At 34.1% G+C, this 27,425-nt stretch overlaps 1 protein-coding gene across 6 annotated transcripts; it reads left to right on the top strand.

Annotated features, from left to right (window-relative positions):
• The first annotated feature begins 1,376 nt into the window (after window positions 1–1,376).
• Window positions 1,377–26,645, top strand: LOC128869715 (fructose-bisphosphate aldolase). Of its 6 annotated transcripts, none has more exons than XM_054112322.1 (5): window positions 1,377–1,481; window positions 11,875–12,281; window positions 13,400–13,819; window positions 13,877–14,076; window positions 26,263–26,645. In XM_054112322.1, exons 2-5 carry the CDS (start codon window positions 11,903–11,905, stop codon window positions 26,356–26,358), a joined length of 1,095 nt encoding a protein of 364 aa, XP_053968297.1. In that variant the 5' UTR covers window positions 1,377–1,481; window positions 11,875–11,902; the 3' UTR covers window positions 26,359–26,645. The 6 variants fall into 6 exon arrangements, with proteins under 6 accessions (XP_053968297.1, XP_053968298.1, XP_053968301.1 ...); XM_054112323.1 differs by having other exon boundaries at window positions 1,469–1,561; XM_054112326.1 differs by lacking the exon at window positions 1,377–1,481 and adding an exon at window positions 6,212–6,302.
• Window positions 26,646–27,425: the final 780 nt, after the last annotated feature.

The following is a 27,425-nucleotide window of genomic DNA, read 5'->3' as shown; positions in this document are numbered from 1 at the left end:
ACATTTTCAGAGCAAAGAGTGTTATCAGTGTTAATTTAAGCCCATGGAAAAATGTTAAAATAGTAACATTTTGGCAGTTTGTAGCAAATCATGTTGTCAAAAACAGGGAGTAGGCTTACTGCCAAATCGTAGACAAATACAGGATATTCCACCTTGCCGTCGGGCCAGCCAACGATCGTGCAGCTATGTATGTCACAGCGTGCATTCCGATCACGATCTCAACGGTCAATTCCTGCCGTTCGGAGGAGAGGCAAACACCCAACTCTGCCACCACCAGTAAATAGAGGCGGCTTGGCTGATCTCAGGAAGTCGAGGGTGAGAGACGTGGAAACCTGAAATAACTCGCTGAAGCGCATCTGAGGCTGAGCAACTTTATAATTGTTTCAGGCAGAGAGGAAACAAAGTTATTTTACCTGCATTCGAATCTGAGTGTGCAAAGAAATGTTCCTCAGAAAGATCCGCATCCACCATAGAGCGGCAGGTTACTCCGAGGCTCTAAGAGCTAATTCACTTATCTACCACTGCACTCCAAGAGGTCGTTATGGACACACACGCTTGCTACCTGCGGGGTTACTTCAGGTCAGATCTTCTACTTACAGACTGCAAAGCCGAGAAGATCACGAAGTTGCTTACAGGCGTGACACAAAAGTATGTAGGATAAGTAAAACTTAATTCAAAAAGGTATGCTGAAGCAACTAAGCACCGGTGTCAAAACTTTAGAAGAAAAATCTGGGGATGGATGCACACCATAATAACTAGACGTATCATAACAGTTATAGCAGTTACGTATCTACCCTACAGCTGCGTTGGAGGTAGTGCTCGAGCTAATACCGCTACTATAGTTATTCCGAAATCAGTCAAGCGTGCACTATTTTATATCACTAGGGAAGGTCTTGGCAAAAGAAATGTGATCTCATTTAAGAATGTGGAATCATTGAGCCTATAGTTTCCACTTGCCCAACTACTTAGAGATGGTATCAGTAAGGCCTTCAAATTTAGAAAGATATTGAAGATTGAACAAAGCCAACTAGAGTACCCTGGGCCTTTGAAAGGAAACTTTAACAGGTATAAAGATGGCTCGAAAGTGCCTGAAGGCGTAGACCCTGGAATTTGTGCCCCAAAACAAAGCTACCTATTTTCCTAGTATAGTCCAAGTAGAAGTATATGCCATCTGTTTATGTGCAGATATCAATCTAAAAGGAAACCATGTTTTTTTCTTCAATTTTTTGAAATTTATTTAAATATATCTCAACAGTTTATGCACTTCAAAGCACTCTACTAGCGCTTCACTAAAAAAAATGTTGCACAATATTCACCACAACTACAATATTATTGCGCAATGAATGATTAGCCGGTATTTAGCGCTGGTTGGCTGAATAATAGCTGAATGACAATTTGAAGCAACGACCTCCATTCAACCTTTCGGCTGCCACTTCGCCACTTTGCAGAACTCAAAGTGAATAATAAAGTTGAAGCTGCAGGTACGTAAACGCGATTTTAAATAGTGTAAAACTAATTTTCCAGCCAAAAAATAGTTTATAACAAATTAAATACACTCCAGGTGAGTGCCATCAAAGTGAAAAAAAGGCTTCGAACTCCATTTGACTAAAGGGGAAAGAAAATTATTAATTGTGGAATTTATCAAAAACAAATAAGAAAGCGATAGTGAGAAATTTGTACCTGCGATTTAATTTTTTGCCTATTCGTTGGGAGGTGTATTTTGAAAGCATTTCGTAACTGCATTTTGATTTTGCATTGCGCACGTAAGAAGTGTGTGTGAAAAAGTGCGTTAACACCGATGAAGTTAGGAAAACACGGAATTGTGTAACGAGTGCTTTTTATTAAAATTATGTGACTAACGATTAATTTTTATAGATGACGGTGGGGGCACAATGGTCACATTCCACTTTAGGAATAGTACCTATTATGCATGTGCATAATGATCTTCGTTTGAATTGCGTTTGTCGAAAAATAATTTGAATATTTTGTTTTTGTTTTATTATGTGAAGTATCTGTACTATAAGATCTTTTGAATGAAAAAAAAACCAGATAATTGCACGATAAAGTACCTTTTAAGTGAACGTGCTATTACGTATGTATGTATGTATGTATGTCTAAGTATGAATAACATATGTATGTACATACATATATACCTGCATATGAGAAAGTGGGGCTTCTGTGGGAGAGCAATCATGTGTCATTCTAATTAACGTATTTGAATATATTCAATGGAGATACTTACATACATATGTACAAGTAACTGTACTGTTTGTAAAGTTAGCACTTTAGCTTATTAACTTTCGTATGCAAGTAGAAACGATTTATTTTTATTGTATTTTCATTTATGTTCGGGGCCTCCTGTTTAAAAGCAAAGAAAAACGCAATTTCTTTAAAAATTGTATCAATAATACACATACATGTCTATGAAATTTCATATGTATATATATACATACATACTTGTATTATTAAATGTTCATATGTATGTGATATGCCCAAAAAAGATATAGCTTAGAAATTCGTTGACGTGAAAATAAAATACAAGGCTTATCAATATTTTAAAATTATAACCATGCGTATCAAGACTTAGATATGGTATATTATTGTTCTAGATATTGAAGTTTGCATGGTATCATAAACGTTTAGAAGAGCATTTGTAATAATATAATTGCAATAAAATACGAAGTATTATTGAGTACGCAAAAAACTTTAAATAAAATGTTCCTTCAATAAATAGTGTTTATAAGTTAATATTGTTCCTTTTTCGAGTTTGCATTCAAGAAAAAAGCGTGTGTATTAGGGTATTTTTTGAAACTTATGCAAAAAAAAAGTATTTTTAACGCTAAATATTGCTATTAATTTTTAATGGTAGTTTACAAAAAATACTATAAATCAATAGGCTAATATATTGACTGCATTTGTGTGTGTTTTAAAATTAGGTCCACTCACTTAGACATTATAAGCAAATCTTTTGTGGTAGTCAGGAAAAGCCAACCCTAAAGTTCAAAGTGGGATTTATTAAAAAATATCTTAATTTTTAATTAGCAAACATCTTTAGGTAATTATACAGTGTATGGCGCACATGGACAATTTGATCAAAAAAAGACAAGGGGGTACCAATCGATGCGTATTGGCTCCAAATTAAAAATCTGAAGGAGCGAACCGATTTGTTTTCTCCGTTCAAAAGTTATTAACAAAAAACTCTTTCATAATGTTGCTCTTTTAAATCACTAAATACACGAAATATATTTACACATTGTAATTTATTTCAATTGTATTTACCAAAAAAATTCGGTTAATATTGCCGATAACTTAAATGTTTTATTGAAACAAGTGTATGCAATGTTTATGTACCGATCGAAAAATTATTTAAATGCCGCGCGTGGTTAATGCCACTCTTTTTTATTATTCCTTAACATAGTTATAACGTGTTTAGGCTACTGATAATTTGTATAGCCAAGAATAAATTTATAAATTCTAAATGCTCTTTTTCCGATTACGTTCAGTTTTACTACTACCACTTTAAAATAAATCAAAACGACAAAATGTAAAAATAGATTTAGTTTTATTAAGCTCTTGTCACTTATCTTACACCAAAAGCACCATGTAAAATGCAAAACACTTCTATTCGATTTTTTTCATAAATAATTTTTTAATATTAGTTTGGGGAAAAGAAATACATTATTTTCTCAGTAGATGGCTTTAGTAATCGATATCTCGTAAAGTATCGATCAAACAATTTAAAAGTTTATGCTCATTGTCAAGTTTGTCAAGTTGTATTTCACTTTAAAAAAAATTTCTGCTTTTTTTGTTAATATATTATTTCCCCCAAACCAATATAATCTGTATATCTCTAATAGAATATTATTTTTACATTGAAAATTTCTGTGTTTTATCAAAAAAATGCAGAGAATTGATCAATGACAGTCTTACAGAAACAACCTCATTTTATAAATAAAACAAAATAAAACACAAAATATTCTTTTTTTTTTAAATTCGATATAATTTACCTATTTTCCCTAACAAATAATCCAATAATGAAAACAATTTACTAACGCTTTTTCGGAATCGACTTCAGTTTTTGCAGGATGCAAGGAAATTGTAATTCGAGTTTAGGTAGGACTATCCTAAAAAAAAATAACACAAAATATTCATTTTTTTTTATAAAATTCGATATAATTTACCTCTTTTCCCTAATATTTAAGCCAATAATGAAAACAATTTTCTAACGCATTTTTCGGAGGATGCATGGAAATTGTAGTTCGAGTTTAAGGTAAAATTCTTAGGCGTAATTATCAGCTGGAACTGCTACACTTACACGAACAGAATAAGAGCTAATCGAACAGATAAAGAACCTCTATTTACGGGAATCCAATTTGAAATAGCACAGAACATTTCCAATAAACTGTATGGATATACCCGGGCTAGTCAGTTTCTAAAATTCTTTTTATTAACATTTCTTCTACAAGTTTCAAAAAGCCACCAAACATTTCAATACTTCATTGGCGTGCATTTGCCTAAAATTAGCTCCGGAAAATTAATACAATCGCGAAAAATTGCCTATACACATCACCATTTTTTTAACATAAATAATTCCAAAAATATGCGCGCTGCAGTTGGGTAAGTGGATAAAAATAAAAAATGTATGTATGTATGTATTTACATGTATACAATTTGCACTATGTACATGAATGCGCACAAATATTTCGACTGAAGTAAATAGCCACGTAATTGTCTCTTGTCCACATACTTCTCACATGTCCACATACTGTACGCGAGAACTTGTTTGCATGTGGCGCGCGGGTGTGATGGCAGTGTTCCAAGTTTTAGCTAAAAACCTGCACGCTTATCACAATGTATGTATGCACATATGTGAGATTGCAATATCATGTATAAATAACTAAAAGTTCAAATAAAGAACAGTCGTCCTTCGATTAATTGAACTTTTACTATGTTGTAAAAATTAAAAAAAAAGGAAAATATAGAAGTAGAGTTAGAATTTAGTGGGCAATTTAATCGTCATATAAAAGAAAATCGAAAGAAATAAAATGTGCAGAAAAATATAAATAACCTGGAAGTCTTTTAGTAATAAATGCAAGCAAGTAAAATTATGTCTGCTTCCTTGGATCTGATTCCTCTATAATGACTCGTTTGATTTAGGTGAAATTTGCTCAATTAACAGCCCTTGAACCAGTGGTTATTCAGCTACTAATGCACACACCTACCTAGCTTTGGTTCAATCGCTGTAAGATAATATATTTTTTTTTTTAATTATTTCCGAAAATGCTTTTATATACAGGGTTCAATGCATTAAAAAAATGTAAATCTTTTCTGAGGAATTTTCTTCGAGATATGCATTTAGATTATGGGTTGTCTTAATGACAAGAAGAATACGCTAATTACCGCATATCGTAATTACATGCTGGTCGTTATAGATTGGAACTATTCAGGCAAACCGAGAATGAAAAAAATGCACCAGGCTGTCACAAAAAAAAATATATATATCATATATTCAAAAATCAACGCAAATTGTGAGCCACTTCAAACTTGCATTTTATTATTTTTATAGCCCATGGGCCATAAAACTGCTTACCCGTAATTTTTCCAGTACTACATATAGTTGTTCAATGCGTGTGTGTAACTATGAAAGAAACTTAATCTCCATATCGCCTTCGTTTGGACTTTGATATCTATCTATTTATTTTGTTTTTCGATTATGTCTTTGGAACTGTTCGCTTGTCTACAAGTCAGTTCATAAGCGTTGAAGCTGCTATGGAGGCTCGTTTTGTGCTAAACTGTTTTTGTTTTTCATAAATGCTGGCGTATGCGATTAGTAACACGTCACATAATTGGAAGACACGCCCCACCACAATACTCATATTTATGTATTTGAATATCATATATATACATACGTACATACATATGTAGTATCTGTTTGCAATAATAGTAAATATTCCAGAGTGATAAAGCCGGAAGAACGTGTTTTTGCAGTTGCTGCTGGTGTTTTTTTGGTTTTAGTAAAAATGATATTTGTTGTGTTATCAAAAGCGGTTTTTGGCTACTTTGCTTGATAATGCAGTGGCCCCAGGGGTTGTGCTATGTGTCTTTATTTATTATCATATGGAGATATGTACATATGTGCTTGTTGGTGTAGAAATGCTGCACATATTTACATATATAATTTAAATATAAAAGAGCTTGTGTAGCTGACTTCGAAATTATATTAAAAACCAGCAGCCCACTGTTTTGGTCGCAGTACATTTTCAGTTCGCATCGGCGAAGGAAGTGCATAGGATTTTAATAAGGTAAAGTTTTTAGAAAATTTGCAAATTTTGCTGGGCAGTAGGAGGAAATTTTGGCAACTTGGAGTTTGCCATTAAAACAATAAAAAAGAAGTGCCTTAAATTCGGGCGAAATCCAATTTTACAAATATTTTAAGTGAAAGTCACAGTTTTCAAAGGTCATCAGCACTTATCATTCGAGTTAATGCACTCGCGGATATAGAGACGGACACAAGTCGAATTCATATAAGGCCAAAACTTCGAAAGAAAAAAACAAGTCAGCTATTTTACCTTGTATGGAATTGCCTTGGGCGGATGGAGAAAAAGCTAAATTTGTTATAGTCAAAGTGTTGTGGCAGCTTCCAGATATCCAATGTGAATTTATTGAAGATTGTGGCGCTAGATCAACATTATACATTGCAAAAATGTCATGACAAAAGAAAGTAAAAAAAAAAAAGAAAACGACGCATTACATCGAGCAGTCGACAGGCAGTGCGAATGGAACTACTTTTCGTCATTGCACTTTGTTCTGGCACTGTGATGTACACGGCGAAAGAAAAATACATAATTTAGCTGGTCTACTGATATCACCTTTAATAGATTTATCGTGCAGATATTTGCTTATGTGAATGCCATACTTACAGTTTCGAAAGACAGTCAAAAATTTCATTCAGATAATCATTCATGTTCAACATCAAATCTACATTCAAGCTGTGAAATTTCAATACTACAGATTATTAATGATTGCATTAGTTTATATATAAAACAAAAAAAAAAAAAAACAAATGCAACAACCCAGAAAATTGGTAACAGAATAGGTTGCTAAGAGAAAAATATAGTCCCATGTGAGTAATTTGGGAGACATTTTCGAGCCCGAGCCCAAATATGTATATTTTAGAATTTAAATTAAAATTATGTGAATTTATTCAAGCTTATAACTCCACTCATAAAAAGGCGGAACATAAAACTAAGAGAATCCATAATGTACTCTGAGAGCGTTATGTTCCAGAGGCAAGGTTGCGTTTCTAGTAAACTGTGGATTTTTTCAAGAAATCGTTATCCGCGTCCATTTTCACCGGTTGCCTATTCATATAATCACATGTACATTATGGAATTTTGTTGAGCATAGATGAGAATGCTTCAAATTTACTGCTTCAATGACGCATTTCGATTTACATTAGCTGTTGATTCGATTGAATTTGCCATTCCTTTCAAAACGCAAAATACCAGAATCCATAAAAAATAAATTCGTCTGCTTACAAAAAGGCTAAATTATATTCTTTCAGATCATATGTTTTCGTGATGGATATTTTTTGCTGGCTAAAATATCTCCAGCACAAAATAAGTGTCTCTCTTACATCGAACTGTTACTTTGCTTTCTCAATTATTGAGTTATGTATATTTTTTTTTTTGCGTTAATGAGCGCCAACTTGTAAGAGTTCGGAATAACTATTACTATTGTATTATCAACTTTACGCACCTACGGCAAATTTGATTTATAATATTATATGATAACTCTTAATATTTGTATAAACATTTCTGCTTCTTCCCAGACTCCCTTATATTTTCTGTTAGAAAAATATTTTCCTTACTAAAATCATCATTCACCTACTTTTCCTTTTATTACAGTGCGTCAGAAATTATGAAACTGTCGATAAGGTCTTTATTTACATGCTTCCTATATTTTATTGCATTGTTTTCGGCTGATAAGCTTTAGGGGCACACAAAAAGTCAAAGGTCTCAACAATTTTTAAATTCTACAGTTGAAAGTGTATTTTTTTATTTATTCTTATTTGCTTGGAATTATTTCAAGTGGCAAACTCCGTACATCGAATATTCGTAAAAGGGGCGTAACTTTAAAATCTTTCTAAAAAAAGTAAATTTAAAAATTTCTTTTGTATTACTAAATGAATTTATTTAGTACTAAATGAATTTAAAAATGTAAACGATAGTGTCGCTTATACAACCCTAGCCGATGTTCTATTTTTTAAATTTTATTTTTTGAATAATGACGGTTTTCAGAACAATGTATGTATACATACATGTAAATGTATATGCTTCTGAAAAAATTATATTGTAGTTTTATTCTTTTAATGGTTTACACTCATTTTGATGTAACTTTTGATTTTACTTTAAATTTCATAATTATTATTATTTATTTATTAAATTGTTATTAAAATTATAAGTTAATATGTTAATATAAGGTAATGTTAATTATGTTAACACTAGTTACCATCGCTATCGGCTAATTTCAATTAATTACTCTCAAATCTCTTTTATACATATTTTTCTAGTACGAAATTTTGCTAAATAATATCCAAGAAACATATTTCCATCAATCCGTTAAATTAAAAAATCCCCCCCTTTCCCACTATAAATACCTCAACCGGCCTTCACTTGCAACTCTTTTGACTTTTTCAATGTCAAGCGAGTCACTGAAATTTTTAAAATTAATTCGCTAGGCTAACAAAATGTGCGGTCGCCAAACGCCTACTCGTGAGTGAAGGGGGAAAAACAATAAAATATAGTTAATAATTAATAATATATATGCGGTATGCAACTGCATGCACATATATTTGCTTCAAGATAAAACTTGAAACACCTTTAGTACATGGAAATCACGCGCCTTTCTAAAACAAAATAATTTCACATTTCTACTTGAAAACACATCAGTAAACAATATTTCACCTGCAATCAAAATGTTGCGCCATCTTCAATGTTAGTGTTAACTGAAACAACAATGTATAGCAACATGTTTTGCAAATACCATTTGTTTGACCTTCATCAATGTCGGCTACAAACTTATACAAACATATGTACATATATGCCTATTAGTGTGTATGTGTCATTTCTCGCATGCCGCTATTGTGCGGCGTGAATGAGCCCTATCGTGATAGAGCAGTGGTTTTGGGGGATATGTGTGTGTCATGCCAATTCCAAGAGTCTGTATCGCTAAAATTGAGGGAATCGAAAATGAAATTTTTGTATTCCACATATGTTTGTTGTTTTTGTTGATGATATGTTATTTATCAGGCAACGAATTGCGCATGCCCATAAATACCACCTTTATTGTTTTTGGAGCGAGAGTAGTAGTACTCGTACACACTATGATAGCACTTCTGCGCACTCCACATTAATCGGGAAATTTCATTTTTTGCGCTTCACTATAAAGAAGTGAAAGTGAAAGTCATTTTGTAGGACACTTTGCACGCGTATCACCACCTTCTGCTAACAAATACGTCACTAACCGCCCAATAAAATATGTATGTACACTTGCTCCATCGCGTAACTTGTCTCTCTCTCCACCGCAACCTCTATTAAGCGCGTTCTCCATGCAATATTACGCCATCAGTGCTTCAGAGCTTATCAGCTCATCTGAGAAAAAAGGCCTGACTTTTACACACACACATGTATGTACACTTACACACATACATTTGTATTGTTTGGCTATATGGCTGAATATTGCACCTTGGGTTGCTCCAGAGCTAACAATTTCATTCAGTATCTGTGTAGTGCTTCGTCCGAAACGGTTGACTTTTCTCGTGGTGCGTGTGCGATTGAATTATTTTAATTTTTTTTTTTTGAATATGTATCTCTGTGATTTTTAGTAGCTATATAAATATATAAATATATATATATTATATATAAGTATATAGCTACTTCCATCAATTTATTAATGGAAATTTCTATTGATAAATTACGTTTTAATTAGTTTTTGTAGTGCAAAAAATTATATATTTTGTTAAATATTTTATTTGACTTTTTTAGTAAATGTTTTAAAATCCGAAAATTAATTAAAGTTCTTGCATTAACACATAGGCGTATATAAAAATTTTCCATATATATATGTACTTATCGGAGTATTCCTACCGGTGATACAAATACTAATAGATGCATACTACGCATTTATAGGCCAATTAATCTTTTTTTTTATATAAGATCTAATTAATTTCAATAGTTGTTATGGCAGGAAAAAGTTATTGAAAAATATTTGCTTAAAATTACCGAAAATATTTTTACTATTGTTGGAAATTCTTTTTTAGCATTCATGCATCCCTTAGTGTTCTTGGCGGTGCTATATATATTTGTAAATTCATCTAAATTAATTTGCTAAATTTTGTAATGAAAGAATAACACTCATGAAAAATATTTTGTTACATTTAATTAATTTTTATACAAAAAGATATATACACTTTTTTTTAATTTTACGTGTTGCATTATTTTGTGTTAAATAGAAGCGAATATTATTATTTCAGTGCAATTTGAAATTATTTAATGTAATTTTTGTGAAAAATTCAAGATAAATAAAATTTTTTTCTCAACCGTCTTAACTTTTTAGTAGCCAGTGCCATTAATTTTGTAACATTTTGGCATTTCTTCATTTGTAATTAGATAACTAAAAAGGCGTTGTTTTGGAAAAATTACAAATTTCTAATTTTTTTAGCGCACAAAATAGATTTGAGATTTTTTTTATGCAAATTTTTAAAGTTGTAGGAAAAAATTAAAAAAACATTAATAAAGACAAAATTCAAAAATTTCCTACAAATAAAATTGATAATCAAACTCTTATCATACATACAAATGCATGTATGTGGTATATACAATTTAGAGCAATATTTATATGTGCCCCTCTTATCGACAATTTCCAAAACAAAAAAAGATTGCTTTAGTAGGGTGGATGTGAGGTTTGAAGAAGTAAAAAAAATATTAAATTTTATTGACAACATTACTGATTTTTTTAACTCCTACCGGCCTTTTAAAAAATAAAAAATTAAAACTTTTCAACAAACGGCATTGACTTTTGCTATTCGGGAAATTCGATTCGGGAAAATGACCGGGAATCCAGTTTGTTTCCAGAAAGTCAGTGACTTGTCTGCACTCTGGTTAATGCTGATAACTTATTATCAACTGTAGAAATGATTAATATTTCAAGTTGTAATCGAAATAAACAAATTGTAAAAGCTTAAAATAAAATAAGAAAGCTAAAATTGTGTAATTTGTAGGTAGATACATATGTGCATACTTTCTTATTACACAAGCACAATAAAAATCCAACTGCTCACAGTACTCCCCCATACTGAGCAACACATGCATACATATACATATATATGTACGTGTGCATGATTGTGTGTATTACGTCCCCACCGTCTAATGCAAATATGTATGCTTGGATCTACATATATATCCAAATGCTGCTTTACGCATACGCAAGTCACAAAATTTCGCAACATTTATCTATCAACATGTTTGCAACATTGTTGTCAAAAATTGTTGCCTTGTGCCTCGCATCCCTTTTTTGCACACTCTGTAGTTAGTCGAGTATTGAAGCCTTAAAATAAAAATGAAAAAGATAAAATAAAAAAATGTAAAAAATAATATTATAAAAAAAAAAATAAAGAAAAAACAATAAAAAAATAATAAAAATATAAAAATGATAATAACACTATATAAAAACATAAAAAAGAAAAAAATAATAATATAAAAAATTAAAAAAAAATAAGATTCATTAAAGTACAACTAATAAGTATATCTCTCTTTCACTAATAATTCTAAATCTCATTTTCAACTTTCTCTTCTTTCCCCTTCCTCTTTGCAGTCTCTTTCAACACCGCTACATCTACAAAATGACCACCTACTTCAACTACCCATCCAAGGAATTGCAGGAGGAGCTTAGCCGCATTGCGCGCGCTATTGTCGCTCCCGGCAAGGGTATTCTCGCTGCTGATGAGTCCGTCTCCACCATGGGCAAGCGTTTGCAGGATATTGGTGTTGAAAATACCGATGAACACCGTCGTCTATACCGTCAGCTGTTGTTCTCTACTGACCCAAAGGTCGCTGAGAATATTTCCGGTGTGATTTTGTTCCACGAGACTTTGTACCAGAAGGCCGATGATGGCACTCCATTCGTTGAATTGTTGAAGAAGCGCGGCATCATTCCCGGCATTAAGGTCGACAAGGGTGTTGTGCCATTGTTCGGCTCCGAAGACGAGTGCACCACACAGGGTAAGATCAGCGGGAATTTAGTTATTTTTATTTTGAAAAAGGGTTGCCTCTTTAAACACACAGATAGGATGAGTTTAAACCCAGAAAATATTTTTGAGGAGAGTTTGAAGTATTCTCATATAGAACTACTAGACAATTTAAAACAAGATATATACATATATATAAAAATTGTCAAAAATCAAAGGTACTCTCTTTTCTTAACAATAAGGAAAATCTATCTCTACGAACGATAGCATAACTAGTTGTAGTGTAGGTGCGGAACTCTATTTAACAGATCTTCATACTGAGAGGTCTGTGCGATTACCAGACCTTTGTGGTATCTCTCAGCTGGAAGTCTTTGCCATTTGGGAGGCTTGTTAAGTGCCCTAACTAGAAAAGATACGGGCTAAGATTGGTATCTTTCGGATAGCAATTAAGGCTCTGGCACTCAATTCAGGAGTTTGGGCAAGCCTTATTTTGATGGTTCACGTTTTGTAAACTTGACGAGTTAGATTGATCAGAAATAGGAGGTTTTCCACTCCGGCCACTTCCATGCCATTTATGCGATTATTTTCGCCTTTAGAACAGAACAAAACTGTATTTGGGTTGATGGATATTACATCACCTGGGTGCTTGAATACTGAAGCTTGACGGTGCATTGTCTCTGAGACAATGATTTTTGCCCCGATCAGAGATCAGAGGTAAACGGCAATCCTTGGAGTTTGCTAGGAAATCTCTCAATGCACACTTTACCTACATTACCAAGAGAAGCATGAATAAAAGTTTTAAGAGTTTCAGAACCACAAAAATGTGAGAAAATCATATAAGCTGCTAGTATTGATATATAATTTGACTTCGGTTAGAAGTAGCGCTCAATATATGAAACAAGAAATTAGGTACGAAAAGGAAATTTAAACAGAAAACCATCAACTCTTAGATCAACTTATTTTACTTCATTTCATTTCAATCCAATTTCAGTCTTGCTTACATTGAATAAATTTGAAGTAAAATCTGTGCATTTCCATAATATCCATATTCTACTTGCACTCAAGTTGGCTTGACTCTGCTTAAAAAATATGACTTTGTGCCCGTATTGTATATGTAACTCATTGGTGCTCTCTTTTTTGCCCTCTCAACAGGTTTGGATGATTTGGCTGCCCGTTGCGCCCAATACAAGAAGGACGGTTGCGACTTCGCCAAGTGGCGTTGTGTCTTGAAGATTGGCAAGAACACACCTTCCTACCAATCTATCTTGGAGAATGCCAATGTTTTGGCACGCTATGCCTCCATCTGCCAATCGCAGCGTATCGTACCAATTGTTGAACCCGAAGTGTTGCCCGATGGTGATCATGACTTGGATCGCGCACAAAAAGTTACCGAAACTGTATTGGCTGCTGTCTACAAAGCTTTGAATGATCATCATGTCTACTTGGAGGGTACCTTATTGAAGCCCAACATGGTGACAGCTGGTCAATCATGCGCCAAGAAGTACACTCCTGATCAAGTGGCGCTCGCCACCGTCGAAGCTCTGCGCAGAACTGTGCCAGCTGCTGTGCCCGGTAAGTTGATGTGTTTTAAAAAATGAAATTCCATTCTATTTGATATGATTTTCTTAGGCATCACCTTCTTGTCTGGTGGTCAATCTGAGGAGGAAGCTTCCGTGCACTTGAATGCCATCAACAATGTGCCATTGTTGAAACCATGGGCTCTGACCTTCTCTTACGGTCGTGCTCTGCAAGCTTCCGTCTTGCGCGCATGGGGAGGCAAAAAAGACAATGTATCCGCTGGTCAAAACGAGCTGTTGAAGCGCGCGAAGGTATGTACATAAGTAAATCTTTAAGGGCTAAGACGAATTTTAGATATAAGAACTTACCGGATTAGATTAGAATAAGGTTAATTATGGTTATGGTAATGGGCTGAGTGTATGCGTTTAAAGTGAAATGTGAAACTTTAAATTAACGAAAAAAAACCAAACAAATGATTCCGAAGTTAATTAACTTGTAACTTTAAAATGAAAATAACTAAATTTTGTCCTCAATTTTTTATTTTGAACGCATTTCCAAAAAAAAAAAAAACAGTTTCATACCTAGCATATATTCGACTAGGAACCTTCTTAACAATAAAAAGCGGTAATTAAATAGAATAATTAAATTAACTTTTATTGAGTATCAAATATAAAATTTTCAGCTTAAAATTACTTAAAAATGTATTCATAATTAACACAATATCAGGTATTATAAGCTGCAGATGCCATTAAAAATGTCACGTTTTTCATTTTTCCACACTTAATTAAAAAACTACTCTGCTGAAAATTATATTGACTTAAAATAACGTTAAAATAAGCTAATTGGTGAATTTAATTTAGGTCAAAATATTTTTTAAGAAATATAGGTTAGAAAAATAAGGTTTCAGAAAAAAAAATCGAACTTTAATTGAAAGGTTTAAAATGTGATAGTGCTGATTTTTGTCTTTTTGAATTTACTAGCAGCTAATAATTTTTCAAAATTGAGTTAAACACTAGTAAATTTTTCAATTCCTGAAGAGTAATTGTTTAAAAGCTAATCATATGCATGCTTCCTATAAAAATCACTGCCAAACAGTGACTGCTCAACACGCCAAACGCTAATAATTATGAAAGAATATATCCGAAGGTGACCTTCGCCAAAGAAAGTACTAGGCCAGAGGGTCGCATTTATGTTATGTATAAAACGACTTCGAATATAATTTCTGTTCTCAGACTTTTATAGTAGAATTTTAGAATTTTACGAGGAATTACCTTGAAGTACATTTTAACTCTCTATTTATTACCTAAATGGGTATTCTAGACCCCTTTCTCAAAACTTGTGTAATGAAAGTTCATTAAAAATACAGTTAGAGGATTAATGTGGACGACAGAAACCTTGAGCAGGCAATTTTACTGGGGATTACCAAAGACGAAAACCTCAGACAGGTAAAGGTAAAGCTTTCATCAGCTAATGTTTACACATTTAGCATAGATTCATTGCGAGTACTTGCACTTACGAGCATCAGGACAAACCAATGTATAGAAATCAACTTTTAGAAAAAAAATCCAACCCTCTGGAGTAGTGTTGTCTTCATCAAAGTAGATGTGAGAAGCATCCTCTTTTATGAATATTCCCCATAAGTGTACGAAGAATACTGCTCGAGTGCCTGTACTTTGCCTGATGAAAATCTGGGTCGTTCCGGTACCGTAGAACCTACTGTCGTGGGAACCCATCCCCTTTCATAATTATTAGCACTTTTTAGTGTTGAGTAACATTTTTGGACTGCGTAAATTATCCTGCTCCAGAATTTAGCTTTGAAATAAAATAACTAAATTTATATAATATTATTTAGGTACAATTATATAGGAAAAAAAAAAATTTTAAAAACTAGAAATGAAACCAATTTTCGATTCAGTTAATAGTTAGCAAGCTCAAATAAAAAAAACGTAACAAAAAAAAATTATTAAGATAGCTATCACCGATCGGCTCCTCACCCTATTCCCTATTTGTGATTAGCAGTCGGGGAAGTGACACCTAACTGTTACTAGAAGTCTCCACTCGTATCAAGGGTGGCAAAGTCGTTCGAAATTGGTAAAATCATACCAGTGAGGAATTAGGAATTTTCTTGATTCCATAGCTCAGGTGTTTTCTGCAGAGAGTTTTTAATATTATAACCAATATCTTTTAGCAAATAGTGAAAAATTAATCCTCTTGCTTGTTATTTGAACCACATACACACTTCACTAATTCCCATTATTTTGTAACTATTAATAAATATGTTTAGCATTTTGTGCTAATAATTTTTTACTATCATACAATATTAATTTATTAGTAGTGCTGCTACGACTGCAGCTACTACTACTCCTACTCCTATTACTGTTACTCTACTACTCCTACTACTACTACTCCTACTGCTGCTCCTACTACTATGACTACCTACTACTATTAATTTTTCTACTGCTATGATTGCTCGCTTTTTAATTTTTTATTTGCATTATATTTGTTTTTTATTGTATTGATTTATTTCTCAAATTTTCTAAATTTATTACGCCTACACTTACTCCTACACCAATACACGCACATTTTACACTGCTGTCACCACACTTGCTGTCACCAATTTTTGTGGCTTCGTTTGTTGTAAATGCAGGCCAATGGACTCGCATGCCAAGGAATCTACGTAGCTGGTTCAATACCTTCCTTTGCAGCTAATGCCAGCTTATTTGTTGCCTCGCACAAATACTAAGGGAGAAAAAAAGGAAGATTGTTGCCAAATTAGATTTATTTGAATTTTTATACTATAAAACTACACACAAAGGGCGTACAGGTACACGTGCAAATGCGGCTGAACACAAAAACAACACACGCACACACACACACACATAAATACACGAAACAATTATGCAGGAATTTATGTTGAACGGAAAGACTCACAAAAGCAGCGTGGATCAAAAAAATACCTTTAAACATTTTATTTTGACATAAAAAAATAATTGTCACTAATAATCGCTATTTATGTGCTTTTTAATGAAACTAATTTAGATTTTGCGATTTTTTGCAATACTTGTTTTAATATAAATTTGTTCACAAACATAACCATATAAAAACCTACAAACTATTCTTTATATCTTTTTTTAATTTATACCTGCTTATGCTTTCATTATATTTTAAATAATAAAAGTTTTATTTTTTGTTTTTATATTTTTTATCATGCCACGTCATAACAATTTGCTCCCTGTATATTTGATTTACTTTTTAACACTCTTATACATTTATAAATACTTCCGCCTCTTTTATGCTTTTATTACTCAAAATATGGAAAAAAATTATAGAAAAAGTTTTTTTCTAATTCGGGTCGCCCCTCGGCAGGCAATGGTAAACCTCCAAACGTGGAGTAGAATGGGGTAAGATAGATAATTTTTTTTTGGAGAGCTCTTGCTACGATGTTTTTGCATTGATTTTGAAAAAATAAGCAAGATTTTCAAAGGTTATTTATCTGCTAACATTTTGGTTATACTGACTTATGTTTGGCTAAATATTTTGGAAGCTGCATTCAATAAGACAATGGTACTTTTTTTCGATATTTTCAAAATCGGGGGGCACGATAGGGGTCACTATGTGAGGGAAAAGAACAATGTACATGGCTTGGAAATTAACGTTTTAACTTTTATTTATAGAGTATGAACACTGCACATGTTATAAAAGTAAGGAATCTTTCTTTAATTCATTTTTCTTCTCATCTTTGGTCAATTTTTGGCGTTTTTGTATGAGCTTCTGCCTCTTTGCAGCTTCTCTTTCTTTTTTTCTTTCGGCGGCAAATTGTTTTTTTGCTTCCGCGTCCGATTTCTTCTGAGCTGCAGCTACTTGCTCAGCGCGTAATGACTCTAGCATCACTGCATCTGTGAGAACTGCAGCTTTACGTCGCTTCCGGCCTCGATTTGATGGTTTGCGCAGTGGAGCTTTAGGAAACGGCCGAATGTCCTCAATTGGAATTAATAGGTCGAGATTCGATCGATCTGGCTCTTGATCGGCATTCGATAAAACAGGCTCTTCATGGGCATTCGATGGACCAGTCTCTTGATGAGCAATCGATGGGCCAGCCTCTTGATCTGGTTCGTAATCGTACGGACGATCAGTTACGAATGCTGGCGTGAAATCATCTTCCGAAAAAATGTCGCGATTAAATGGCCAAATGCCAGTTGATCTGAATCCAGCGATGATATTCATGCTGAAAGCACCTTTCAACAAGGGTTCAGCTGCCAGTTCAGCCATTCGATCGATGGTAATAGGAATGCCGGAATGATTTAACATCCTCGCCTTGCAGGAATGGTCAAAATAAGTTTTGAGCGGCCCAAATACTCCTCTATCGAGAGGCTGCAAGCGATGGTGGAGGTAGAGTTAATACTTCAATATTATAATTCTTAAAAAAGTCTAATCCCGCAATTGTCATGTGAGGTTCGTGGTTATCCATGATGAGCAAAGTTTTTTCAGTACTGGATCGAATCGCATAATTTTTGATGATCGCTTCTATTGATGACGAGCACTTTCCTATCACGCGAGCACGTAATGTTTCGAACGGAATTTTAAATTGTAAAGAGGCTGATCGAACACTAGCGCCATCTCGGACTGCCGCGATTGCGTTTTTTACGTCCTCTTCACTTCGTTTCGGCGTTTTTCACACATAATTACGCACCATTTTGCTGCAAAAACAATTAAAATTTATTTTATTCAATTAAAAGTAGTGACCTATAATGCCCCCAGACGGCTGACCTATAATGCCCCCAAGCACATGTTTTATGTTAGTGTCGATATTTTTTTTTAAAACAAAAATATCAAAAAACTAACACATTATTCGTGTTCAGCATTATTTTCTACGTAAAATAAAACTCACCTGACAAATATTTACATACATTAAATGCACTGCACCGTAGAATAAAAAAATGCTATGTCGGAGAAAAGCTCACAAAAAACTAAACGACGCCAGAACTAGGATATCAAATCAATGGTGACGGCCGAAGTGACAGTCGCGAACGTTGTTCCCCACCACGTATTCAATTCACATAAGACGAGTGACCTCTGCAAAAACAGTGCGACGAAAACCCCACCTACCTATTGTGCCCCCATACCTATCTTACCCCATTCTACTCTACATATTTCTGCCATGAAAAAACTCCTCATAAAAATTCATCTGCCGTTCGGAGGCGGCATAAAACTGTAAGTTCTACATTTGTGGAAAAACATCAAGACACACTCTAGAAATTGGGGAAGGAGCTCTGCCAAACAACCAATAAAGGGTCTAAGTGCCATTTAGATATATAGTCAAAAAGCCCATTCTAAGACGTGATCAAACCATTTTGAGCAAAAATTATTGTCTTGATGCATAAATGATGTAAAAAGATTCCTATTTCTATATTATTGTAGCAGGGAAAATATTTGTAGCCAAGTGCGCTTAATTCGTGTAAAAGAAATCACGTTAGCCCTTCGTTAGGCACGTGGATTTTTGTAACGTGGTTAGGCACGTGGTCTACAATCGTAGACCATTTTAATATTATGACTAAAAGTGTTATTCATTTGCGTTTCTTAATAATACTTCATAAGTATATTCTGTGATTTAATGTGAAGAATATAAACTAATATTTTCACTAAAATATTTGTGTATCTTCTGTAAATTCAATAAAAACATGAATGTATGTGTTTTTTAACATTTATTGCAATTCATAAAAGTTTTTTCTTATAACTAATAGACGGTTTACAAAAGAGTTTTTATTATTCGTAAAACTTAAAATAAAAATATGTAAAATTCACTTCTTTAAATAAAAAATAAAAGTTCAGTACAAAACTTATATGTTGTGGTTTCTGAAAACTGCTTATATTTCATCACTGAGACATTCCGTGCAGCTTTCCCTCATATGATTTTTGCAAGCAAATCTGCCGCATTTAGTACACGACTTTCGGGATGATTTGTTCATATTGCGAGGGCAAATATGACAACGTCCGACATAGTTACTTGGTGATTGAGTGGGTTGTGGTGCAATGCTTGGGATGCCAAGAAGGTTGTGGGCTCGCTGCCTCATTTCCCTGGGTAGTCGAGGATTCTTTGATCTAACTTCAATTTGTGGTCGAATGAGCTCCCAAGCGCATTTTTCAAGAAAAGCACTCCGTTTTATATTAGTTTGGGGATTATTTGCTTTATATACACAAAGAGCGTTTATACCAGAGATATTTAGTAAATTGTAAAATATTACCATTGGCCAACGACACTTATTTCTTGCAACATTATATTTCTGACATAATTGGTCCACAAGATCTACACCAATTTTTGTGTGATTAAAATCGGTTATCATAATTGGTTTTTTTTCATCATTTGTTTTCTCATCTATTGCGTTATCATGGTGCATAGATGATATCAGGATCACTGACCGGGTTTTTTTCGGGCAGTACGACACTAGTGTACAATTTTCTTGGAAACCAAAAATACTTGACTTTTCTTTACGATTCTTCCTGGGAAGGACTTCTTTGGGAACTTCGTGTTTATTTTTTCTCTTTTTCCCAAATATGTAAGCTTTTTCTTTAGCAAATTATTAACCAACGATAAGCTGCCGAACCAATTGTCGCCAGTAATATTGCGATTAGTTCCTGCGACTGGCTCTACCAATCGAAGAGTTATCTCTTCCGCACTATTGCTAAGTTTGTATGGTCCGTCTGGCTGAGTAAGACGTTTTTGCATCCACCATCGCGAAAGTTTTAATGCCAAACTTGGCCGGCTTACTAGGAATGTATTGCTTAAACGCGCAACGTCCTCTAAATGCTAATAGTTGTTCATCCACAGTAAGAAACTCACTACCTATAAAATTACTTTGAAAGTTGACCAGGATAACCTCAAAAAGTTCTCTTATAGGCGCCAATTTATCAATTGCTCTTCTCTGCGGTCTTGTATTGATGTCATCAAATCGCAGGCATCTTATCAGAAATCGAAACCGTTTCTCGCTCATCGCTAGGTAGCACGATTCAACCCCGTTTCCTTGGGAATTGTCCCAAATTTTATGAAGATTTTTTCTCGAGCTTCTAAGAGCGCCAATCAAAAACAAAATGCCAATGAAAGAGCGAATTTCGGTGTCATCGGTTTCTCTTGCATCTTGATTCATTCTATCTTCTTGAAAGTTAACCCGTACTTTTTGAATATACACATTTGTGGAAACGGTTATTATTCTTATAACCGAATCATTCACAAATAAATGTAGGCACTCAATTTCTGTTTCAACATTGCGCGCATTACCTTTTGTACCCGGCAAAAGTTTGATTATATTGTGCGAACGAACACGAACTTGCGAATTGGGTCTGGTTTTCTTCCACTTAGTGACATTGTCTTTTCCTAAATAGAAATTTTGGGGATGAGATGCACCAGAATCGTCTGAAAGAATTTCATCATCGCTTGATCCTTCTAGTTCCGATTCGGTCTCGTGGTCACTCTCTTCAGCAACATTCACATTGATATCCGTATCTTCGTCAACCTCCGTCTCGTTTTCTTCATCCATAGCACTTTCTTCACTACTTGATAGTTCGGAGAGCCATCTTTCCCATACTTCAGGATTTTTGCTGCTTTCCAATCGTCTTTTTTTGGAATCAGACATAATATTATCTGAAACTAATTAAATTAGAACACTTTTGTAAAAAAAATATAAGCAAAACTTACCTGAACTTAATTCAAATATTTAATATATCAAGTAATATTGCCGCAAGAAAACGTAACGTCGTTAGTCACGTGGTCTACATATGTAGACCAGCACTGTTCAGACCTTGATAAAATTTACAACTGCACGTCAAACCCGCACTGAATGCACTAATTGGATAAAGGGATTAATTATAAACAGCTATTAAAAAGCGTAGGTAATTTAAGAGACAAATTTAAGGAGTTGCACGACTTTGAAAAGAAGTGGTCTACGATTGTAGACCACGTGCCTAATGAAGGGTTAGGTGAATTAAAAATTTTCAATGCATACGTTCAGGCGGGGCGCTTTGAAAAGCAATGGAAGTATATAAAAGTTTTAACGATATGTGGTGAGGGGCAAGACGCTTGACTTGAAGTAAATGAATATTATTAGTCACTACACTCGCCCATCCCTCGGATAATTTTCGTATTTCTTCCCGGAAGTAATCAGCCACATTCTTTTCTAAAGCTTGGAGCAATATTTAATCGAAAAGTGCAATGTTGCATGGTGAATATGCCGGATAAGGTAGGCTCAAACATTTTGTCTAGGTTGCCACGGTGAATAGCTGGAGCGCATCAGTTGCAGTCGCTTAGTTTCACTTGATTGTACTTGCACTTGAAGTAAAACTTGTATCAAATGATATTTCATAGCATTGCGAAATATTTTGTACTACAAAGCGATGCTTAATAACACTACTTTTCATGACTTTGGGCAAAAGTGCGAATAGTTTATGTGAATAGTGAATAGTTATCATATTATGTATAAAATGACTTGAGACTTTTATAGTACAATTTAGGAAGACATTTTTTTGTAATACCTTTTAACCTTCTACTTATTACCTAACCCTTTTATTACCTGTTTGACCCTTTCTCAAAACATATGTAATGGAATTTCATTAAAAAATGCACTTAGATAGAATGCTTTATAGAAACCTCAAACAGGTAATTTTACTTGGAGTCATCGAAGAAGAACAACTGAGATGGGTTAAGATTAATATACAAGAAAGCTTTGTCCCAGCAAATATTATATTTCAAATTTGATGTATGAATGCTAATGCTTTCTGGGCCACATGCACATATATTGTGCTTAAAATAGTGATTATCGACTAACCTTTCAGCAACATTAAATCCAGTCAAAAATTGACACCTTGCGACAACTAGTAGTCCTGCGATCAGTTATATATGTACAAGTATATACATAGACAGATACCCAAAAAAGGGCTTACTAAGAAATTTTGAGTTTATTATTGATTTTAGATGTAGTAAAAAGAAATCCATCATGTTTTCCTAACATTCAAGGCTCCATTTAGCATAGGTAAAACGATCCTGTTTAGGCCAAGTATGTACCGCTTTATTCGGCAACTTATTACCATTTTAAAGGTAATTCCATTACGCCTCTTTCGTAGAAACCCTCGTCCCTATTTACAACAAACTGGGACAGTCGATTTTAACATGCTTCTTGTGAGCCGAAGCATTAGTTGTCGCGTTATATTTTTGCGCTAAAAACATTTGATTACCTCTGAGTGGCTTCTAACATGGGAATGCCATAGGAGGGAATATTATTCATCCCATGCTTGTATAGAAAGATTGGATGAAAATGTGTGACACAAATATTTGCACATATATAAGGGCACTGGTTTCCGGCAGTTAGGACAGCGTTACCGGAATTACTCGAATTGTCTCGGTCGAAGGTTGATACTAAATATCGGAACGTTCGTTCAAAATATATTGTATACTGTTATAGCAACAACAACAAAAATAATGTCGTATATTGATCAATATTTACGCTCCATCAAATAAAACTTGCAAATGGTGGTTTTGACGCTTCCAAAGTGGCAATTGTAAAAATTCAATGATACTCAACTACAACAATTATTGGATGAAGACGCATGTCGAACCTTTGATGATATGTCTGAAGAGTAGAATATTGACGGATCAACCGTTGGTAAACCTTTGTACGCGATGGGAATGGTTCCGAAAGCAGGTAATTGGGTTTCACATCAATTGAAGGAGGGGATATCGACAGACGTTTTGTCACGTGTGAGATGCTTTTTGAAAATGTTAAAGCCTGAAAGGTGAACCAGGTTCATACACTCCTTAAACCATCTGAAACCATCACTGGCGATCGTTACCGACTGCAGCTAATGCGTTTGAATCGAGATATCAAAGAAAAACGGCCGGAATGGGACGGTAGACATTACAAATTGATTTTGCTGCATGACAACGCCAGGCCAAACTTTTTGGTTGCTAAATCGATCCAGAAATATTTAAAGGGACTGCACCTTCGGATTATCATTTATTCCTATCAATGCTGTCAGCTCTTATTGGAGAGCAGTTCACTTCTTATGAGAGCATCAAAAACTGGCTCAACGAATGCATCAAGTTAAAAGAACTCGAATTTTTCGTCAGAGGAGTCTGGATCCTGATTGAAAGACGGAGTAAAGTTGTAGCTGCCAAGGGCACATACTTCACATAAGATCATGTATTATTTAATTGTTTAAATAACTCGTAACTTTGGCTAAGAAAGGACGGAAACTTATTCCCATACACAGTAACAAAGTAGAAAAACACAGCAAAGACTTCGTGCCAAATACCTATGAATATCGATAAAACTTAATTTATTTTTATTGTAAATAAAAACAATGGAGGCCACTCAAATGCGAGGCTAATCATGGGAAATAAAAAATGTAAATATATTAGTAAAATTTTCAAATTGCTTGGATTATGGCTGAACGACCAAAAGAACCTCGATCCTGAAATAAATGGTGGAGTAGAAACTGCTATAGCGACCTTCAAGACACTACAGACACACCGGGACACACCAATTAAATTAAGGACACGTTTTTAAAATGCTAGGTAAGGTCGACACTTTTGTATGGATGCGGGTCCTGGATATTGCAAGGGTACACTGACTTGACCAGAAGCCTTTGAAATATGGCGCTATAGAAAAATTATGAGAATAAGCTAGGCCTATATATGATGCAAGCTTCAAGGAACGTACTAACGGACATAAAGAGAAGAAAAGTCGCTTATCAAATTAAAAGAGGCAACAAATACGATGGGCGAAGAGAAATTGAGAGGAAAAAGTTACTTGGCCTGACAACATCAAAGAGTGGAAAGGTCGCAAGATAATTTGCGAACTTACAGAGGCAGCGAGAAACAGACACAAATCTAATGAATTCATCAATAATAATGCTTGACAAACGTATGGCTAAGAACAAAATAACGTTTGTATGTCATCGCGATGGTTCAGCATGGATATGCCGACCAAGAAGAAGATTTTTTCGGTCAATTGATAACGGTTAAAATGTCAATTGTTTTACTCGGCAAAAATAAAAGGCTTGCCTAAGTGAGAAAAAAACCGCATTCAGTACAATTTAGATACCAATCGATTCATCTTGACTTCTAGATTTCAAAATAATATACTTTGTTTTATTGAGGTCATTCTGACTTAACAAACGAGGCGAAAACCTTAAACATAGAAAATTTGTGTTTGCAACAAAATTTCGTTGTTTCATGTTGTTTTCATGTAAACAGTTTGCTTCATCAAATTTTCTCATAAATTTAGTAATATAATTTTGTACAATTATTATCGTATAATTTTTAATGGCATCCTTGCAAAGATAAAAAAATGTATAAAAATAAGGAAATCTTCCCTTCCACCCTAGTTTGTTTGAGGTAAACTACTATAACGAGTTGTATGACCTAATTAGGGTTTTTATGTATACAAGGTGGCGCAAAATTAATCATTAAATTTTGTTTGTGAATAACTTTAACTTAATAGAGTGTAACAATGCACTCAACAAACGGGCCACTCATAATCAGGTCTCACTGATTTTATGACACAAAAGGGGCACACGAGCTATTTATGGGACCAACCCCCTTTTTCGGCTTTAACAAAAATAATATAAAATAGGAAACCAAAAAATGGATCCAAACTAAATCATCAGGGAACACTGGAACGGCACAAGCGGCCTTAATCACTCTAAAAAGTTTTTAAACTTCATTGCCAACAGAGCGAATTCTACTCTAACCCTACATAAAAAAGGACATCAGATTACTCTGTGGAGCACTTACAGATTACTTTGGCTGTAATAAACACTTTAACACAATAGGGTTATCTAGTACAAGATCATGCAGGTTCTGCTGTGATGAAGAGAGGAGGACGAATACTTAATTACCAACTGTGAGACATTAGGCCACAGGAGACACAGAATCCTGGGCTCATACCTATTAGAGGAGGAAGACCTACAATTGCTGGTTCGATTCCTCGGTATACTAAATAATTATAAATAAGTAATTAGGGGCGCACAATAGATCAATCTGGTCGCTGTGCTTAAAGGCCTTAGCCTAACAAGTACAACCAATACCATTACCATTACCAACCTTAACTTAGTAAAAAAAACAACATACTTTTATAGCTATTCACATATACAAGGTAGCGCAAGATTAATATATTTTGTTTTTGCATAACTTTTTTGCTAATAAAAATCGAACACCAAAGATTTTGAGTGACGCTTGTCTGTTTGTATACATACCTCAGCTTTCTAGTTCACAAACCTGAAATATGATTGACGTAGGCCATCTGCAAAAATTATTCATCTTTCAATAGAGTGATTAATTTTGCGCCACCTTGTATTTAAGTTGTAAATAAAGACTAATTAGCTAATTTATTTTACGTAAATATATTTGTATGTAACATAATTGTATAAATTCATAGAAATTCTCTCCTAATGACACTCATTAATCATGTTTTTCATTTTTTTTCAATTTTATTTCTTTCTTTCCGCAGGCCAACGGTGAATCTGCTGTGGGCAAATATGTTGCCGGCAGTGTGGTCGGTGCTGGTGCTGATGCAGCACTCTTCATTGCCAACCATGCCTATTAAACAAAAGCAACAATAGCATAAAAAGCACAAAATAGGAGAGTTCATGGTGGCAAAAGCCATGAGGAGGTGCTCTATAAGAGAAAACACAGGCTTAACTAAATTATAATGAGATGGATTATTGTTTGCAATTTATTTATTAAGGATAAAGCGAAGTGACAAAGGTAACAACAAAAGCAACAACAATAAAAATAAACAAATATGCCCTACTATAAATTAGTAGAAATTCAACCAAAGCCGTGCAAGAACTAGTGGAGCAGAGAGTGAAAATAACAACAAATTCAAGAAAATATGAGCAACAAAAACAGGTCGAGCTGTAAAACAAATAACAACAATAACAGCCACATACAAAAACATCACATAAGTGCGTTTAAAGAACCTCATTACACCTCGCTGCCTCTTCCTCCCACCTGGTACAAGCGATTTTCATGAACAAAAATAAGTGATGGAAAACTGAAACGCAACAAAAATTTCAAACCAAGCATTATTTACTGTACATACACACACAGCCACACAATAACCATGTTAAAAAAATCATTCAGAATTGTTGAAGCGTTAAGTTTTAATACCTCTACAGCAGACTGGTTGAAAGACGTTAAGAACAACAAACAACTCTATTTATCAACACTCTGTTCATCATGGCTGCGGCGGACGCACCAACAACTCACCAAGCGTCGAGAGATGAAGAACAAACATTAACAAAAAAACTGTTTGCTGTTACAATAAAGAAATTTATTATCATTATGTATATGTTTAAGTAAAAAACACTAAAAAGTAATCAAGTTGAGAGTTAATACAAAATTTAGACAAAATGAGAAGAAACACGGAACAAATAAAATAAAAAAATATATAAAACGTTAAAAATTGCATGTGCTATTCTTTAAAATGAAATACCGAAACAACAACAAAAAAGCAATGATTACAAAAGCATTGTTTAATTGAATAGTTATTTTAAAAGAGTTTATTACGTTGTTCCTCCTATTTCGAGATGTAGATGTGAGCTATACAAAGAATATTCAAATGTTTTTGCATAAACATAAAGGGGTTTTTAATATTTTAAATAATTATTT

Source organism: Anastrepha ludens, chromosome 2 (genome assembly GCF_028408465.1).
Source record: "Anastrepha ludens isolate Willacy chromosome 2, idAnaLude1.1, whole genome shotgun sequence".
Classification (NCBI taxonomy): domain Eukaryota; kingdom Metazoa; phylum Arthropoda; class Insecta; order Diptera; family Tephritidae; genus Anastrepha; species Anastrepha ludens.
This window is presented reverse-complemented; position numbering and strand designations above follow the sequence as displayed.